At 38.3% G+C, this 20,169-nt stretch overlaps 2 protein-coding genes across 2 annotated transcripts in view; both read right to left on the bottom strand.

Moving 5' to 3' along the window:
* LOC140948917 (uncharacterized) overlaps positions 1–1,493 on the bottom strand; it is a 2,953-nt gene extending 1,460 nt beyond the window's left edge. The window contains exon 1 of the mRNA XM_073398183.1: positions 1–1,493. This exon is cut by the window's left edge and continues 1,460 nt beyond it. Within this exon, the coding sequence (XP_073254284.1) occupies positions 1–1,493 (1,493 nt within the window).
* A 1,837-nt stretch (positions 1,494–3,330) lies between these two features.
* LOC140947367 (inner nuclear membrane protein Man1-like) lies at positions 3,331–18,712 on the bottom strand. Its single transcript, XM_073396444.1, has 14 exons — positions 17,873–18,712; positions 17,555–17,616; positions 15,182–15,260; positions 14,531–14,613; positions 13,809–13,891; positions 12,526–12,677; positions 10,744–10,845; positions 10,376–10,478; positions 9,441–9,603; positions 8,541–8,574; positions 7,717–7,804; positions 6,877–6,985; positions 6,491–6,569; positions 3,331–5,729 (listed from the first exon to the last, which is right to left on the bottom strand). The coding sequence occupies exons 1-14, from the start codon at positions 18,702–18,704 to the stop codon at positions 5,554–5,556; spliced, it is 2,145 nt and encodes a 714-aa protein (XP_073252545.1). The 5' UTR covers positions 18,705–18,712; the 3' UTR covers positions 3,331–5,553.
* Positions 18,713–20,169: the final 1,457 nt, after the last annotated feature.

Below are 20,169 nucleotides of genomic sequence, written 5' to 3'. Positions count from 1 at the left end.
AGCAGCAGTGTCACCAAAGCAGTCTTCACACCTGTCATATTCATTCCCATTATCTGAATACCCCTGCCTGTTGACAGATCTTCCAGCACCTCATTTAACATTTGTTTGTTCTGGAACAAGAATCCTGCCTCCCTCTGTTCTGAAAATTTCAGATCTCGAACAACTTCAGGTAAACTTGTCATGATCTTATGCAACTTGGCCAGGAAAATTAATGGCAGGGTGTATAACACCAGCATTTCCAGAAAATCACCTAAAGCACTACAACCAATCCTTATCACTTCTTTTACGTCTGTAAGCTTATCAGTGTACTCAAATGGTGGCTTGTACGTTTTGACTTGGTGACGAGTGTTGTTCGGACCTGTTATCTTGAAAAACAATCCCATTTCATTGTTGTTATAAAAACTACTGAAATTAGTAACAGTGAAGCCCGTGTTTGATGGGATCTGTGCTGCTGGAGTTAACATCATGGGGTCGCTGTATTTCTGCCAGTAGTAGATCTCAGTTTGGAAGCGTTCAGCACAAGAAAATATTGACGGAATGAGCAGTATCAACAGCAGGAGTAGGTGTGTAATGAGAAAAGGTTGAAAATACCTTTCTGCATCCCGAATCATGACTTTGATATCTACGAACCGATTCCTCGCTTCTTCGAATTTATCCTCGGGCCACTTTTGGATCTGCTCTTTGAAAAAGCGAATGTGACTGAAGATGATGTAGACTTCGTAAATGAAGCCAACAAACATCGGCAGCGCTACAAGGCGGGCGAAAAGGGACAGAGAATTCGCCAAACTGATTTGCTTCACGTTAAAAGATACCACGTTTTGAGTAGACAAATTCATTTGGACAGCTTTCAATAAGAGCGGGAAGAAAATCACGCAGAAAATTACAGCAAGGATTGCTTTACTGATGGTTTTTTGGGTTTTCTTCCAATATCGCCTTGTCAAAATCACTTTTGATAGCATTCTCTCCAGGTGACGTTTCCGAAAGTAAAGCACCCCAAGGACGTTCAGCCCCAGAAACCTCAGAGACCAGATGATATTTTTGGCCACAGTGACAGTTTCATTCATTTCCTCTTTAACCAGCGATCTGTTGTTAAAGGCACCCATGTCGAAGCCGTAGCAGCAAACGAGGAAACCAACTATTAGAACCTGCATCGTGGTGCAAATCGCCTTCTCTGTGACGGAAGCAGTGTTTGGGAACCACTGCAATGTGCCCCTGATGTAAGCTCTCAGCCCAGTCAACCTCTCAGAAGTCAGACTTAAATTAATGATCGCGTCCTCTTTAGTTACTGAGCCTTCAATATCATCATCACTAATGCCAGCAACGCCTCCGTCGCGAACCGACACGATGGACATCATAGAAGGTGCGCGCTGTCTCGCGTAGTCTTGGTGTGTACTGTTTATGCTATCTTTGCTACCGTTCAAGTCCACTCCGAAGGCTTCATTGCTATCATTTAGGCTAAAGGCCCTATAAACTGGCTTCGTGCCTTTAGACATGGTTAAAACCAGCTGTTAAAATAGACATACAACAGAAAAATGCTACACTGAACATTGAAACTGAAACTGTCTAAGCATACTTGAAAACGAGGCGCGGGGATTCCCCGGCACTTCTATCGATTTGATACGTTTTTGTGGGGAAAGCCTAGAAACATGCAGAAACACGTCTCTAATTGTCATAAAAATATACCATATGAATAGCGAAAGAATGTTTTTAAGACGCCATGAATTCAAGTTCTCTGTATGTTTCTTTTTCTATATTTATACTTTGCAAAGGTTGCCCATCGCGCCAATATTATGAAATAAACAAAAACAGCAGAAATCATGTCGTCATGGAAAGTTTTAAGCGACTTGTAACCTGTCAACTACAGTATAAGGCTCGAATCAAACAAAGAACGGTTCCTGTAGGATACAAACTGACAACTCAAAATATTTTTTGGAGAAAATTAGAAAACTTCTTACAGCAGCTTTCCAAAACACGTCTTCAAGATAGTAATATATTTATATCTCTGGGAACTAAGGCCCAGTTCAGACGTCGTGCTTCTGCCGTGCCGAACTAAATTCAGGAATTAAGTTCGACAAAAGCACGGCAGAGGCACGGCGTCTGAATCAAACTTTTGAATTAAGTTCGGCAAGCAATTTAAAAGTTCCACAAGCGCTGCCGTGCTACACGGCTCTGGCACGGCAGCGATTCAAACGTCGTGCTTCTGCCGCGCTAAGCAAAATTCATAAGTTATATCAATGTATTTTGGCGAGATTGCGTTCCCACGGGGAGTTAGGACGAGAATTGTTACGAGGCATCAGTAAATCCTGAATTTGGTTCGACTCTGGCACGACGTCTGAATCAAAGTTGTTTTCCTGCCGCGCTACAGTAGAACCGAATTACAATTAAGTTCGGCACGGCAGAACCACGTCTGAACTGGGCCTAAGTTACCAACACGGTGTCTGCTTCCTGAGAGATTCGTGTGAGGAAGCTCTGAGGCCCTGTTTACAAAGAGGAAGGGTAACCCTGGTACTAGGGTTACCCTAGCACTCGCACATTTCTTCTTTTTTTACACGACGTATTTACAAGGCAGGTAGAGTTACCCTAGCGCTAGGTTTAATTCAAAATTTCCGACGAGTATCCCCACCCCTTTCATATGCGGAGTCCCCCCCGGGCTAGTTTACCCGTCAGTCTACAAGTCTGCATTTAACTCGTGTCGCACAACGTCTTTTCGACCCTTTCCAATTGCCTCACTCAGTCTCAAGGCGTGACGAATACTGTATTAGATCTGTTTCATTCGTTACGTCCGTTAGCCTGAAATTCATCCGATTGCTTCGAGTCGTTTTCTCCTCTCAGCTGAGGGAGTAATAACGACTCGAAGTAATCGGATGAAATTCAGGCTATACGTCCGTTACCGATCTTGAAATTTGCCATCTTTCTATCTCAAACACAATAGAGTATGCTTTTGACCCTAGCCAGTACAAAGGACGCATGTCAATAGGCCATTTCCAAGTTCCAAAAAATCTCACTTTCAAAGCGAGGCTCAGTGCAACTCCATTGATATGAAAATGAATTTTAATTATGATGCAAATAAAACTCATTTTCACAGCAAAAATTTTCGCACGTAGCCTCGTTTTGAAAGTGAGGTTTTTTGGAACTCGGAAATGGCCTATAAACAACCTAGTACACTGAGTCTAACCTCTCCGTACGGAAAACTGTTACATGCTATAACGGAAAGTTCCCTCGATCCACAAGATACCAAACGTCAAACAATCCCCAGCTCTATAGGCCTCTGTATCGCCGACAGGTGATCTTGTCTTTCTGATGTTCAAGCCTCTTAAAATCAAAGCGAGGTCTGGTACACCATTTGACTTTAATTAATGATAAGCGACTTCACAAACCTCATGTTGAAAAAAGCCAAAAGGAGTTCTGATCAGGCACAATGCAATACTATGCAAGTTTCCTAGTTATGTAACTATTAAGCACATTTTCAATAACAAAACTATGTATAGAGTACTAAAGTGCAAAATATAATCGGAAAATATTTACAGGAATTTCTACTATGAATTTCTTTTTAATATCCCGCCACTTGACGGGTAACCCTTTCTCTGGTAAATGATACTTAACATTTAAAATAGAAATAGAACTTCAACTCTTAGGTTGTCTCTGTGGGAAGTCAACATTTGTCGACAGGCGATTTTAAGACTGTTTAGCTCTCCCCCCTCCCTCACAACTTGTTAAGAGAATTTGTGCTAAGTAGCCTGTGTACAGACGTCTCCCCTCCTCAGGCAAAAATCGGGAGAAGAGAGTTTTTCCTGGGGGAGGGGAGACGTCTGTACACAGGCTAGTGCAAAGTTGACAGGAATATAATATTATTTAAACTCGTTCAACTTTGCCAAGACTTTATCCACACGTATCCGGATATTTTTGAATCCGCAAAGTTTTCTTTTCGGATTCAAAAATTTCTACGTCCACACGTATCCATCCGTATTCAGATCGAATTTGCCCGTCCACACCTCACGTTTCCGACACGTATCCGGATTCACTCTAGTACTTAGGATTCCTCTGGGAATATTGCCAACAGGGCATGCATCGAGGTTGCCATCTTGAATACAGTATTCACTGGGCTCGATCTTGTTACGTCATCGGATAAAAAGATATCCAGATTTAGCGTCCGGACGATTCATAGCGCATTCAAAAATTTCCACTCTGGAGAGCGGATTCTAAGCCAGTTGCGGCTTTGTACGCCGGATTCACCAGATACGTGTGGACAGAGGCCGAATCCGGAAAGAAACAGTTGCGGATTCATAAAAATATCCGGAAACGTGTGCACAGGGCCTAAACGTTGCATCCGAGAAACTGTAAGAAAAATTGTGTAAATGAAAGTATTACAAAATTGATATGTTGGGAACAACTTAATTTGTCTTAACATTACTTGCGTTCTGTGACTTGAAATCTTGATGCCGTTTGAACTTCTTGCATGTACTACTCCCGTAAAGCTCACCTCTTTTTAAAGAAAGAATTCATTTAAGTGTAAATCATTTTTGTGAAGCGTATGCTGGACCGTTTGACACAGCTTTCTCTTGACATTTTTTTTATGACTCGATAAATGTTTGGAGAACGTTGAATTAATGAATTAGACGAAGTAATGAATAATATGCCACATCATTATTGCGTTTTTCCTCAGCGTTAGTTACCCTAGCCTGTAAAATACAAAGTACCCTCTAAGAAATGAAAGCAGAAACCTAACGCCAGTATCACACAGTTCAACATTTCAAATGCTACAGTTCGCGTTGATCAACTGAACGGAATAACGCCAATCTCTATTCGAGTTCAAGATTTTAAACGGCCGGGTTTCAACATTTAAAATGGCACAACTGCTGAGCCGTGTAATAAGTAAATGAATATCAAAAGCTACACTGAAATTCCAAGGGAATAAAGCCCCGATCTACATCTGACATCATTTGATATCAGCACGAGGGTTATATGAATCTGATATCAGAGAAGGTAATGCTATTTACCAAGTTTGCACCACAAATTGGTTTACAAATGTTTGCACTAGGGAGTGGTTTAACCGCTATATGACGATCTAACTTTAAAAATAAATTTGAAAGATGGTGGATGGGAGAGATATTAGTAGTGAGAGCTTTTTGAAAAATGCACACCGAGTGAAAACAGGACGTAATTAAGTACAGACGAGTAGAATAGATCCCGTTGACCATACTGGGTTTTGTTCTATAAACCTACACGCTGTTTGTGTATTTAGCCTGGAGTACAGTAGCCGTCGCAGTAGCTTGAGAGCTTTTTTTTTTGTATGACGGCCATTACACCTGCTCTATCCTGTCGGTTCTTGCTTGAAACTTCAGCACCACTATCACGAGCCCAAACAAAAATGAAACAAGTCTTATGTCCGTATTTCTCCACTCACAAATCCATATAAATTCAAACATTCACTGAGGCTCCTACTTTACTGGACCGTACATCACACTCATAGACTTTTCAAGAATACGACCATACTTCACCGACAAGACACCAGCTTGGTGAAGACTCAGCTCAGCAATATAGGCCGCTAAGAAGCTAAAAGTCAACATCGGAATCATTAATATCGTCCACTGCAGCCTCATCCGGGTCGAACGTAACAAGAGAGGAAGGTGAAGATCCGGACGGGCTTAAGCGTTCAGTAGCTTCCAAGGCTACAGGAAACCGCTGATGGTATCGCTTTAAAGTTAAATACTTGACAGCAACAAGACGACCTACAATGAAATTTAAAATTATGTTAATAACGCGTTAAAATACCATGTCTTCAGTCATAATAATATGAAGTCAAAGGGCATGTTAAGCGGTTAGTCGAATCTATAACTGATGCTGAATTTGCCGTTAGGTTGTTTCGTGGTACTAGGCTAACAACATTTCTCCTCCTTGCGAAATTTTGACAAACCTTACCAATATTTAAAAGTGTAGTTGTCCACCGCTAAGCGAAGCAGGACAAAAATTCGCTGACTCTACTTGTAAAATGGAGGTGATGGCAAAGACTTTTAAAAGTAAACACAAATTCGTTTTGAGCGGAGTAACTCTTAGATATCACTGCACGAGCGACCTGCAACAAAGGTGACTTGAAACGTTTACGTTGCATTAGCCCTTGCAAGAAGTATAAATTGATTCTACATCGTGGTGCAACCGTGCTGCAGCAAAAATGTTGCCATACATCATGGTTCACTTGACCAGAGTTCGTACAACTAAGAGCAAATAAAGTTCAAGGAGTTTTCCACGGTATAGACATGAAAATTCCAGTACCCAAAACTTGACAATTCTTTATGGGTCAAAGAATTTTCGAACGAAAAAAAGCGAAGCGAATACATTTCTCCACCTCACAATGGCCACGTTCATCCACTATAACAACAACAAGGTGAAAAAGTTGGTTGGATGAATATTCCACGTATACAAAGTCATGTTCCACTTACGATTTGTTCACCGTAAGTCTGTTTTAACAACACACTACAACATGTAGACTTACCATCAAACCAACATCCATGTAAACTTCTAAAGGCGAGCCCTGCTGAATGATGAGTGTCACACTTGACATACACACATCCCTGTAAAGTATCAAACAAGTACATTGACGATGAGAGTTTTGTTATAAATACAAAAGCATAGAGCGTTTTCACTCGTTTTCACTCACTGGAACACTAGCTTGCGTGGCAGGCGTTCGAAAGGGAAGGGGAAGGGAATTAGAGCGCGAGAACACGTGCCCTACGCAGGCTACTGGAACACCAACATGGCCACCGTAACGTTACGTAAGTTTTCCATCCTGGGATTTGAAACCTCGTTTACTTTTAATGTCTCGCTATTTATTTAAGGCCACAGGAAATGTTATACAAACACCACAAATTTGAATGATACCTCACTAGAACTCTTGTCTACTGCTATGTGAACCACATCTGCTCCATTCTCAATACACTTTTCCAATATGGCATCCTGAATCATCACATGCCAGTTATCGTCCGTCTCACTGCAAAGAGCATTTGAAAAGAAACGAGACTTAAATTGTTTTCAAACTTAGACTGTTCACACCCCCCATTTTTTCCGTACGATCGGCGAGATTTAGCGCTACTGGCGGCAGCTATACGGAAAAAAAAAAAACAGGGAATGTGGACAGTGTATTTCAAAGTTCATAATTAAAAAAAATGTCAATATTCTCTCTGCCTCCCCCCCCCCCCCCCCCTCCCCGTCATCCCCTTCCCCATCGTTTGCTTGTTTTCTAGTTTTCCCGCGGCTTTGGCTCTTACTCAGTTACGAACCACAAACAAAAAATCCATCGGCAAACCGCCTTCTAAGTTTTGTTGTGAAAAAGGTATGCTGATGAACTGTCAATACATCATAATTTTAGGTTACCAACAACACGAATATTGAAACAGGAGGAAATCCAGTTTAACATTTCTTTCTAGTTTAAAATCTCCTACATGATGCAAAAGGGGTAGCATCAAGCTGCAAGAAGTAAAGGTTCTTGACTCAATCCCAGGGCTCTCACCAAGAGAGTTGCAGGGTATATGCACAATCATTGACGTAGAAATGAACAGCCAGGAGGTTCTTATTGGTTCAATCTTTCCTTTGTTTCCTATGAAACCAGGGGATAACGCTCAAAGTACCCAGGGGAAATCCCCAGCCCCGCGCCCATAATGACAGCCTTGAAATACCCCCAAAAAGCAAAGGGCATAGACAGGACACATATTTTCAACTTACACATCTGGATCAAACATGTTCCTTATCTTCAAACATGGTGTTGGACTGATTACAGGAGGATTAACAGCTGACTGGAAGTTCTCAAATGCTGGAAAAGACAAATAAATTTCAGTTGATGCTCTTTCTCTTTCCTTAAAGGAGCTGTATCACGAAATCTATCAGAATTCAAACAGGGGGAGCTGCCACCAAATTGAATGAAACATTAAAATAACCGCTCAAAACATTCAATGAAGGTACAAATAACACAGCAACTATAAAAGGAAGTAATTGCGGTTTTTGAAAACTTGTTAGCTTCTCAAAGTTCATGTTTGTTGTTTGTAAATTTGACATAATACTTGGGAGACATATTTGTTTGACATGAAGCTGTGATTCAGTCATTTGTGAGTAATTTCTTGGCTAATGTTAAGGGTAACCAGTCATCTCGCCACAAAGAAGTTGACTTGCCGCCAACCAACTCGCCACAAAGCAATAACTCTGTAATCAAATTCGAATAAGCTTGGCAACGAGGTAAACATTCTAGGTAAGTAATCCTAGGTGAGTAAACGCGTCGATTAATGTAGCTTCTTGGTGGCGAGTCGACTTCTTGGCGGCGAGATGACCATCAACCAAGTTAAGTTCCAAAGAGAAATAACAGCTTGCAACATACCAGTGGGTTTTTTTTTGGCAAAAGGTACTGGTTTACAAAATAAAGAGATATACAGGAGTATCACAGTATCCACAAAGCAGCACAATGTGAATATCCTATGACACCAATACAGTGACTGTGTTTTACAGGAAGACTAAAGCAATCTCAGCAATACGGAACATAAAGGTGCTCTGCTTACCTTGTCCCTGCCAGTATTTTCCATGTTTGTTGCCCTGCAAAAAGACAAGACGCAATCAGAACTCTTCAGCATGAGCAAAGAAAGTTTATAGGATACAGCTGAACTTATCCTTAAGGAAACCTTCATCATATTGACACCTTTTAAAGTAAATAGTTCTTATAATTTTATGAAGAGGATCATCAAAGTTATAGATGCAACTTTTGCAGTTGTGAAAAGAACGCCTGAAAAATTCAATGACCTGCTCCCAGTTGGCTTGTTAGCTCAACTGGAAAAGCCCAGCACTGGTATTGCAGAGGTCAAGGGTTCGAATCCCGTACAAGCCTGAATTTTTTTTCAGACTTTCTTTTCACACTGCAAAAGTTGCGTCTATAACTGTGATGATCCTCTTTCATATTATTCTCCACCCCTCTGTTCTCATATGTGATTTTCATATATTCATAACTGCAAATAGTTCTCTTGGTTACAAAGACACCTAACTTCACACAATCCCTGGCACATCTCAGTCTGTAATGCAGACACATGGTGTGTGTTGTATTGTCCATTTCAAGGAGGGTATTTCCTACTGGAGTGGTTAAGTTTGTAAAAGAACAGAGCTAAGAATTTAACGGTGATGTACACGCCACACACAAGACTCAAAGTTTACATCTCTGGATAGATCACACATATGTACATCCAAACAAGCAAGGAAATTTCTCATGGATATGCCCACCATGAGGGCCCCACTTACATAGAATCCAAGTTATTTGTGAACATATCACAAGCCTTCATTTGCCGTGATCCCCTTGAGATGTATGCCCAAGCATAAAATCCATGGCGATTAAAATACAATTCATATCAGCCAATAATTAAGATACATCACATAAAATTAATATGGTTATTAAACTGACAGCATAAACTTACTGCAAGTGACAATTTAGGGTTTCGAGGTTTGGGTGTGGCAATGTGTATCCACCTCCAAACTTCAAAATCCTCTCCAGCTATTCTCTGGCTTTCAACACGAATGCGAGATTCATTTGCACTCAAGAACCGAACTGCTCTGTTCCATGCTTTGGACAATCTTTGTCTGTTAAGACAAAAATGAAGTTAGAATCACTCCTTACCTATAAAGGAGAATGTTTACAGGTATGTAGGCCAGAGGGCTGCTTTGTTCATGAAGGTCCAAGGCAAACAATGCACAAAAAGTTGCATATTTCTTGTAAAGTTAACCTTTTTCAATAAGTTCACAAAATGTTTGTTGACTACTTCATCTTAATGAATCAATCCTCCAGACCCTGTTTACCAATAATTATTATTCCTGATAACAACAATTTCATGTACAGTACACTTTCCATTTAAAGGGAACACATTCCCTTTTAACCATTGATATGTTGTTTTTTTTTTGACACAACAAATTGAGTGATAATAGCACTTATACAAACTCATGCAGTTAACAATATGTGCAACATTCAACAGCATAATGGCTCACTAATGTAAAGCCCATACAGATCAGATGCAAATAAAAATTGTGAAAAGAAACAATGAGTAGAAATCGGTTTCAAAAGTTAATGAAAGCTAAATAGCTGAGCAGGTGTTTGTATCAAAATGTTAATTCCACTGTAATTTAATAATACCTCCGAGTCTAATGCACATGTACAAGATACAGAAACATAAAAAAAATTAATAGTATTAATCATCACTTGACTATCTTACTTTGCAATAGCACAAGTCCTTTGCAACTTTTTCAAATAATTATTTATTAATAAACAAACATGACTCCACACTCCACACAAGACAGTGCAGGAGAAAATCCTATTTACTGGGAGACACAGAGGAAGACAACAAACCATTTTACAAACCTATCAGATGGAGCAATCAGCATATCTCTGACATGAGGAATTGGAAGATAGGGCAACAAATTCTTATCTGTTTTGCTTGCTTCATGATGTTCTCTTAAGACATCTATTGATTTAAGTGAAAAAAAAAAAATTTTTATGGTCAATATTTTGATCCCCTATTAACATAAATTATTTTCATTCTGAAAAATAGTCTATTCTACTTGCTTTAAGAATACTGTTCACTGCAAACATGTTTTTAGCCCTTGAACTGAGTGAGTACATCTCTGTATCACAATGAAACAATGATCCTACTTTAGGCTGCATATCTTTGCCTAGAGAACTATCAACAGAGCAATAGAATGTTAAATTAATATTCTATTAATGCGTACCAATAATATTTTCCACAAACTGATACATCTTTCTAGTCTCTTCCTCCTCTCTCCTCCATCTTTGACGAACAATGAAGTATGCAACCATTAGACCTCCAATACCTTAAGAGAAACAACAACTTTATGCTAAAGGAACATGACAGCTGCACATGTGAATGAATCACTTGTTACTTTTTGAAACAACCAGACTACAGCCACTTTCATTGCATATATTAATTTGTGTTAAACACATTTACTGAAACACACCCACTCGAAAATGTTACCCTGGGAAAAGTGGGGTACCCATTCTAAAGGCATTTTTGGTCTTTTATGAACTCTTAGCAAACCAAAAATCTCACATCTCACATCAGTTCTCCCATCTTACAAAGCAGATACAACTGTAGCAATATTTGCATTGTTTTTAAAGTGTTGGAAAAATCTTTCTGATATCTATAAAATTACAGAGCACCAATTATTTGAAGCAACATGGTGCATTTTGTCTTGTAGTGACTGACATCCCACGGGCTGAAATTTCTAATTATTCTAAAATTTCTGTAGTCTTCTGGCAAATTGACTCAATAGCAAAAAAAGTTATTACATCCCACAAGAATCAGAACAGTGAAAGAGCTGTGAGACAGGGCCTACTGTATTTCATCCTTATCCCAGAAGACTAGAATGTCTAACCATTTGTAGATGTCACAACAAAGGCAGCACATTCTCCTCAGTTAGTTTAAGAACCTGAGAGTTGGTCAGGCTGGGGTTTGAACCCATAACCTTTTCCTCGACAGCCTGGTGCTTATCCGTTTGACCTAACTGGGCAGCAGTCATTTTCACACTGAGAATTTTACATGGCTAGTAGAAACATTTGTTGCATTGTTTTGTTTTGTAGTGAGAAAAGGATTGGTAGGTGAGTTCAACTTTTACCTCATTAAAATGTTGTTTGTTCTTTTTTCCCCTCTTGTGGGTACATGTAGTTTATACTTTGGAGGATTCTTAGGGCTGACTGAACAAAATTTTGCCATTTGTTTTACAATTTAACAATTTTCATTTGATACGTCATTCCCACCTTCAATTTAGCGGCAAAAAGTAGTTGACTTCTCTGAGCAAAGTAGCTGGTGTGTTTCATCAGTTGGAGGTGCTTATTACAGTACTATAATGGAGGCCACTGTCGATAAAGTTGACCAATTGGATGACAGGAAAATAACAATATGTTCCGAGAAAGTTAGTAGTCCTTTGTAATTACCACGGAATGAAATTAAAAACATGGATTGAAATTAACCAATAACTACTTCAAAACGTGACCTTTCAGACCCGTTGAACAAAGCCTATGCCTCCTGAGAAATCCGATGGAGTGTTGACAGAGGCAAAAAATGTGAATGTTAGTTATATTTTGGACTTCATGTCACTTTTTTATTGCAAAGTGAAGCAATAGCGTCAAAGAAATTACTGGTAGATGACAAAATAACAGCTTGTTTCAAACAAATATGTCTCCTGGGTGTTATCTGTTAAGTTTAGAATAGAAAAACATTCTCTGGTAAAACATTTTGCTTTCTTGAAAAATGTTTGTTATCATATTTAAATTTTGTAATTTGAGCAACTTATTGTTTTTTAACGAGCTATTGATTGGCCCACAACTAACCTTCTTGGATTGTTTTGTTATTTTCCTGTAATCGGATTGGTCAACGTTGTCTAAGTGGCCCTGGTTTCAGTTGTCGCACTGTAAAACTCCTGACTCACACGTTAATATTATGCAAACAGTTCCTGATAAGCAAATAAGTTATTGAACCAAATACCAGAACTTACCAAATCCAATTACAAAAGAAAGGTACGCCAAGCGAGACATTGCTTCTTTGATGCGGCACATGAGAGGTTTGGCTGCAACAGAACTATCAATCCATCTTATGGAGCTTACATTTTCTATGGACGTTGTTTGAGTGTTGTTTTCATCGAACAACCTAGAAAAGAGAAAACTTAGTTAGAAGCTGATACTCAAAATTCATTTTCAATAATATCTGCAAAAATAAATATCAAATAAAACTTTTGCAGTTGTTTGACACAAAAATATGAGAAACAAGTTAAACTTTCAAATGAATACCAAAGATGGAAATAGCATGTCACGGAGTATTAGCTACAAAGCCAATTCCCAGGTGATTGGCACTAAAGGCTGAGAAGGTGTTAGGATGTCTGCAAAATTATAAGGGATTGCATGGAAAAAATAATTGCTCATGACCGCAAGGTGTGCGGTCCAGCAACCTATCTCTGATACACATAATTATGGTATTTTCTCAGTTATTCAAACCACCATAAAATTGCACCAGTAAATTGCACTGGTAAAGAGTTTAAACCCTACAAATTAGCACACCCACTAATAATTTGTTTGATGCTCCCTTTTATTTTCAGGGTTGTATCCCATAATTTTGGCAACAGTCAGCTCACATGCCAAGAAACTATAGATGACGCAACACCCAGGAAAAGATCACGAACATTGATGGACATGATCTGAATCCAGAATTATTTAACTGAAGTGCTTTAAGTTCTACAGTGTATAAATTATGTTGTAAGTCAAAATTATATTCAGCTTAAAATTTATTAACCTATGTTGATTATCAAATTTCCTTTGGGATTGTCTTCAAGTCCTACAATCATTATTCATGAATTTGGACTAGGACATATACACCTGCACTACAATTTTTTTAGGAGAAGGATGGTGTATTGGTGTCATAACTCCCCAAAAAGCTACTGAGGGAGAGATCAGAACTGAATATAATAATTCTAAGCATTCCTTTACTTACTTCTTGCTGAAAAGATAGTGCTTATGATAAAAGTGGTCAAGAAAAAATAAATTGCTATGAAGAGTTATTAATATGTTTACCAAAATCAATAATATTTTTACATAAATAGTTTCAACCTAGCATAAAAGAAAATTGAAGTTTCTAAGTAAGTTGGTAATAGAACTGACATAAATCAGCAGTCAGACAACCAAACATGAAGTTATAAGACTTGTAAATTCTGGTTAAGTCACTTTTAATGTACTTATGAAAGCTAGTCCAGTGATGGCAATATTATTTTGTGCACTTTCTCATTACCTTAATTTCCAGTCAGGCTCTTCAAGAATAAGTTTCAGAGTATTATTTAATATTGAGTCTCGCTCTGTAATTTTCCTTGAATACTACAATGTTAAGAAAATTACAAAATTAAAGAGATAAGACACTCAACCTATGTATTAACTAGACCAAAAAAAACGGTTTTGGTCATGGCCTTTCTTGGCTGGTATGCATTATACAACTCTTTGGTTGGTAAACTAATATTGTTTAGATGGTAGTTGTCACATTGTTTCCAGATTTTCCATTCAGAAAATTAATGTCCACATTCAAAGAGTGGCACTTGGTCTAGGGGCCGGCTGGCAAGCCTCCACTGGAAGCCCCTGGAGAAACCATACACCCAAACTCCATTCAGCAATGTCATTGTTATTAAAATGGTGACAACAGCCTCCTTGAAATAAATGAGGTGTTATCAAGAGGGAGGGATTATAACAGGTATGGCAAGGAATTAGCCAATCGTCAGAATGTACTGAAAACTAATGAAGCAACAAATGACTTGATGTATGTTATAGATAATTCATGAAAAATGCAGTTATACAGGTTCTTGTAACTTTGTTTGTTAAAATCCTTAACTGTTAGGTAAAAAATTATAATTTTGTCCCACATAAACATTGCATAAGTAAGGATTTTGTTTGAAGATTCATACACCAAAATTAAGACAAAAACCATAAATAGAAATGAAACAATGATAAATATTATTCACTTACGTCATCTTTCCAAATTTGTTTCTTAAACTCGTCTAAGGAAATATTTCTTGTTTTTACTCTCGGATCTTGACATTCAAAAAAACCTGAATTATAAGAAAAAAGATACAAATAACCCTTATTATTAGATGTTGTTTGTAAACGTACATGTATGTTAATAGAACACCACGCAGCTTGAGGCAGCACTTTTCCGTGATTCTGTTTTTTAGTGCTGCCGCACATCTCGAACTCAATATTATTCTTTAAGTGTTTAGTACAGCATCATTCTCAGGTGTTATGCACCTACTGGCATGATGAAACATGATCACAGCGTCATTCATCTCTGTTATGCTATAACACAGGCAATTTTGCATTTTTAAATCTATTTTCTACACAATTCCTGTAACTAATAAAAGTCTTTGATGCTTACTGACTATTTTTTTTCTGTATCTACCTACTGCAAAACAGACGGTACATTTTAGCAATGATCAAAAGAGCACAACAGTATTCACGCCAAAGGTGTGGAGCAAATGTGAAAACGGCATGCAAGGATCAATCTAGATAGCTCAACAGTTTAACTTAAACGGAAAAAGTGTCTGTTTTGCAGTCTATCTGTTATTCTCAAACACTTTAAAAGCGCCGCACTCTTGAATAACAAGATATTCTTGATGTTACCTGCTTTTGTGGTCAGATCTTTGTACAAAGATTCTGCATACAGCTTGCTGATGTTAAGTGACGGTATACAGGCAAGAGACTGAGAGAAAGAAAAGAAACAAAAAATTATTGAATTATTGTAACGTAAAGTTGACTCCCAATAACTCGAACCATTGCTAACTCAAACCTTGCACTAACTCAAACCAAAATCGAGCTCCAGGAATTTTCTCAGAACATTTTACTGTTCAGAAGGAAGGCTTTCAGGTTCAAACTACTTTTTCACTGCTGTAAAAGCTCTGATACACTGTCATGCACATGGGGAAGTGGACCAATTTATTGTGAGGTGCACAAGAAACCCACCTATCAAAATGCTTACATAATAATTTGCAACTCTACTGAATTGTCAAAACAAGCTTTTTTTGCACCTATATGTATTCGCAAATGGATTATACCAGTGGTCTAGATGATGTGTGGCTAGATAAAATGCAGGCTATATGGAAATTGAAACGGTTTCAACTAACACAAAGGCTTTCTACTACAGTTTGAGACAAGCCATAAAACCATTATTCAAACCACCAAAAGTTACTACCTCAAAAAGTTTTTAATAAGCAAGTCTTTGGAGTCATTGTTACCTATATTTTGCTTGATGGTGTTCAAAAATTCATAACTAACATTTTTGGGTGCAGTAAGGAAAAATTGAAAACAAAAAGTGCTTGTATTGTACATTGCAAATGTAAGGTGATAAGCAAATCAGGATTGTAACATATTACATGTGCAAATGTTGGCTCTTCCAAGCAAAGCTAGTGAAAGCATGTCACAAGAATCAACACAAAAATGTTGCCATAAGATACAATATTAATCCAGTGACAATATTCATCACTGTATTGGTAAAATGTCTAAGTGGGGATTAAAAAATAATAATACATAATTGCAATATCATCTTTTGTCACTCTACAGCTTTTTTTACAAAAAAACCCACTTGTTTCTTTATGTCTAAATGTAGGTAACAAAATGCAGAATTCCATGACATTTTTACATTGAACCATCAGTAGGTACAATGTAGATTCACCTGGAATTCACAAAAGTTCAAAGTCTGTGAAAAGATGTGATATCATTTGAAGGAGAACACTCTTAACGGCTTACTTTTAAGCTGGATGACCATTTTGATATGGTAAACATGTATCTCATTTAACTGCAGATGATAATTTCTAACTATATGTCATAGACAGTACCAGAAATAAATTTAATTATTGTTTTGTTGGCTACCAAAATTCCAATCAAAATGGACTTCCAATGAGCGGTGCTTTAAAGGAACACACAGACTTAAGAAGCTATCTGAACTTGCAGGTTTATATTCTTTGCAAAATAGCCATGATTTCCTTGAAAGAAATCAATCAGAGTGCTGTCAGTAAGATTTCAAGTTGCCGAGTAATTACAACAAGTAGGTGGGGAGTCAAACAGCTAGGGAATTCTTTTGCTTCTACTTTTCTTCTATTTTCCTATAGAAGTAGCCGAGGACAATGTTCATAGTTGTCGGGGAAAATCCCCAGCCCCCGGCCCTTAATGACACTCCTGATTCACAAGCCAACTGGGCCCAACCTTGTAAATGCACATAAAAATAGGAACCTGATATTATTTTGGTTATATTGGCAAACAATGCTTATGCAAAATTTTGGGGGGGAAATAAGGTGCATTATGGGAGATGTGCAAGTGGTGTATTACACAAGTTTCACTTCTTCAGCTTTTAACTTCAGTTATTGCGCTTGTGTATCTTTACATTGATAAAATGTGTCCTTGACGTTTTCCTAAGAGACCGCTTAATAAGGGCACCCCAATAATATGGACGCTGTGGCAAGTCCCCTTGGTGTCCAAATTATCTGGGTTTTACTGTAGTAATTTAGGTATTATAATTGATAGTAATTCTCTTCCTTTGTCAATAAACTGGCCAGTGGGTAGCCAAAAAGGTTTAAATATATGGTACAAGAAGTTATAGTACCTGAAGAAATAAAGTCACAATTGCATTGCCATTATTGATCAATTATGATAATTACCGTATTATCATTAATCAATCACAACATCAGGCCTGCAAATATTTTTTTTCAAAGGGACATTTGTCTGACCAAGTCACCACTTTCTGTCGGACAAACCAGAAGTTATCAGGTCAGTATTTACAGCTTGTACATGTATCTTGACTTTTGTTTTCTTTCAATACTATGCAAATCTTCAGCTGCAAAATGGTAGTTTTGATTATTTTTTGATCTATTGGATCACTACATCCAACTGCGGGTTCGATTTCATCTGACATTGGGTATGCGGTATTTCAGTCAGATATTTTTAAATATGATATTTGCAGCTATGCAACATACTTGTTGAGTACATCACGAAAATAGATACCTTATTATCACTATCCAACTTCTGTAGTTTATTATCTCCTCCTTTGCAAACTGGTAGTTTCACTAAGAAAACAGAGTGAGATAAAAGACTTCCTGCTTTAAACATTATCAAAAGGGTATAAAATTAATGATCAACAAAAGTGGCTGAAATCATGCTAACTGATTACTAAAGTGCATTGTATCCACAAACTAATTAAATTAATTGAATTAACTTGATCATTAGAAAATAACGTAATCTTGGCATCTTAGATGGCATGCACATATATAAATACTGGTAAAAATTGAGACATTCAGCAAAAAGACATGTTATATTTCTTACCTAACTGTTCAAGGAGCTCTTCCTCGCTCAAGTGGCTCTTGAGTGCGGCATACAACATGAAGATAGTAACGCAAATAACGCTAATCAATACCAAGATCTTGATTGTTAAGGACCACAAGGAGCTAGTTTTCACATTTTTGGCTCCATTTTGTCTCTTTCCAAGAGTGCTGTTTAATTCCGTATTAATAGCAGCGCTGTCATCGCGGCCATACAAAGAAGGACGGACTGCGTGCAGAGTTTCTGATTTTTCACTTTCTACTCTCTCTCGCTTTCTCTCGAAATATCTAGTTATACCACCAGTTCGACTTGTTCCTTGGAAAGACACCTTTCCGTCCTGATCTGAAAACTCCGCGTCATTGTCACCTGTATTATCTAAAGTCCTTTCAGGAAGGCTGTCGATAAAACTTGGCACTCGATGCCGTAAGCCACTAGTACGAGTAGGAGACGGCGTTGCGCTAATTCCTGATCTTTCCGCTGTTTCGTCATTACTGGTCGCTGTTTCTTTACGTCTACCTCTTAAACTACTCAAATCTCTTGAAGTACTTGAAAGGCTGGGCCCTGCGTCTTCTTCATCGCTTGAAAATCCGATCAGTTTTCGAGACGGGCTCTTGCTTCTTTTTACGGGTAACGACTTGCGGCGGCCAGGCGAAGTACCGCGCTTTGCAGAAGATTTTCCTTCCCTTGATTTACCCACTCCTTGCTCATTCCGCAAGCGTTTCAGTTTTCGAATAAGGAACGGTCTTGTGGTGTTAGTAATAGGCCCGACGTCTTCACCTAATGCGTTCAGTTGGCTACGCAAATCGGCATCAGAAATGATGTCCGTGGCCGCCATTTTCAAAAGATTTTGAAACAGGCCAGGTTACCTTTCGGCTAACAAGAAGTTTGAACAGCCGCTGATACGATTATTTTTCACCACACCCCACAAATCCCCAGTAGCAATGTTAGTGTAAATAATCAGGAGTACCCAACGAGAAAAATTTCAAAAGTGATTAAAGATCACTCCCAGTAATATTTTAACAGTCACTAATTGTTTTTTGGTTGATTATTAACTTCTCTGGCAAAATTATATCCGCTCCCCAAAGCCAGCTAGAGCTAGATTTTAGAGTACAATATCCAGCCAGGATCTTTACCTTAAGAGCTTTTCCCAGCCAGGATTTTTACCAAAAAGGCATGTCCCTAGCCAGGAATGTCTCTTTCTTCCCTTTTTTGCCAGCAAAAAAAATATCCGACATTTAGCCAGCCAGGAAGATAAATTGAGCCATTTTATGCAGGTGATACGAAAAAATCTATCTCAAGGAAAGCTTAGTGGTGTTTGAGACATTTTCTTTGCTCGTTATGATTTCGGTGCACATTAACGCGGGATAAAAATGTCATTTCTACGCTCTCACTGGTCTGTGGAGAATATAAATCGCCTTCACTTCACTCCAAATGAGAGCAAATTTGCGAGACCGTAAAGAATAAATGAAGAGTTGGTTCACCTGATTTGAACGCCTACTAATGACTAACACCAAGACTCACTAACAACCACGTTTCCAGGGTTCCAAACACTGGTAACGAGACTGGATTCATTAAGAGAATGTCTAGAGAGCACATTCGCCATACGTATAACGCGTACTTACTCTTCTTTTGTCCCCCCCCCCCCCCCCCCCTTACCTCCAACAGCTCATTGGTCTAAACTTTATCGAAAATTACGCGTTCCGCTGTTACCAAGAAAGTAACGAAAATTTCGATTAACATTTTGCACAACTCACTATCCAGTTCAGGCAAAATCAAATGACCGCATCGCGCATTCCAGTATCCAAAATAGTTTTATTATTTCAGCCGATACAGAAATGGAATAGAACAAAAGCATTGTCTATCCAGGGCCAATCAGATGCCTCGAGCACACCCTCTCAGTAGCAGTAGAAACTCCATGCCAGGCATGCAAAGACTATAATTACTTATAAAATATAAATAATATTTGGTGTATAAGAAATCATGTACCAAAAAAGCACGGAACGTCTATCCTTCACTGGTGATAAGCGATTTGCTTGTTTTCGTGAATTTTTCTTTGACAGGCGGAAAAAGAATGTGATGTACTTTTCACTTATCCCAAACTTTGGAACCTTCATTCAGCTATAGTCACTTTACCGTAGCAGTTGGTTGCAAAGTGACTCGTGACATCGTTTAAGCATGTAACTACAAATATATTTACCTTAATATTTGTGAAGTTAATCTCTCTCCCATTGTCCTTTCCATCACCACCTACATCATCTCTGTGGGTAAAAGATAACATTTGTCATTGTATCTATTTCTCC

Source organism: Porites lutea, chromosome 9 (genome assembly GCF_958299795.1).
Source record: "Porites lutea chromosome 9, jaPorLute2.1, whole genome shotgun sequence".
Lineage (NCBI taxonomy): Eukaryota > Metazoa > Cnidaria > Anthozoa > Scleractinia > Poritidae > Porites > Porites lutea.
This window is presented reverse-complemented; position numbering and strand designations above follow the sequence as displayed.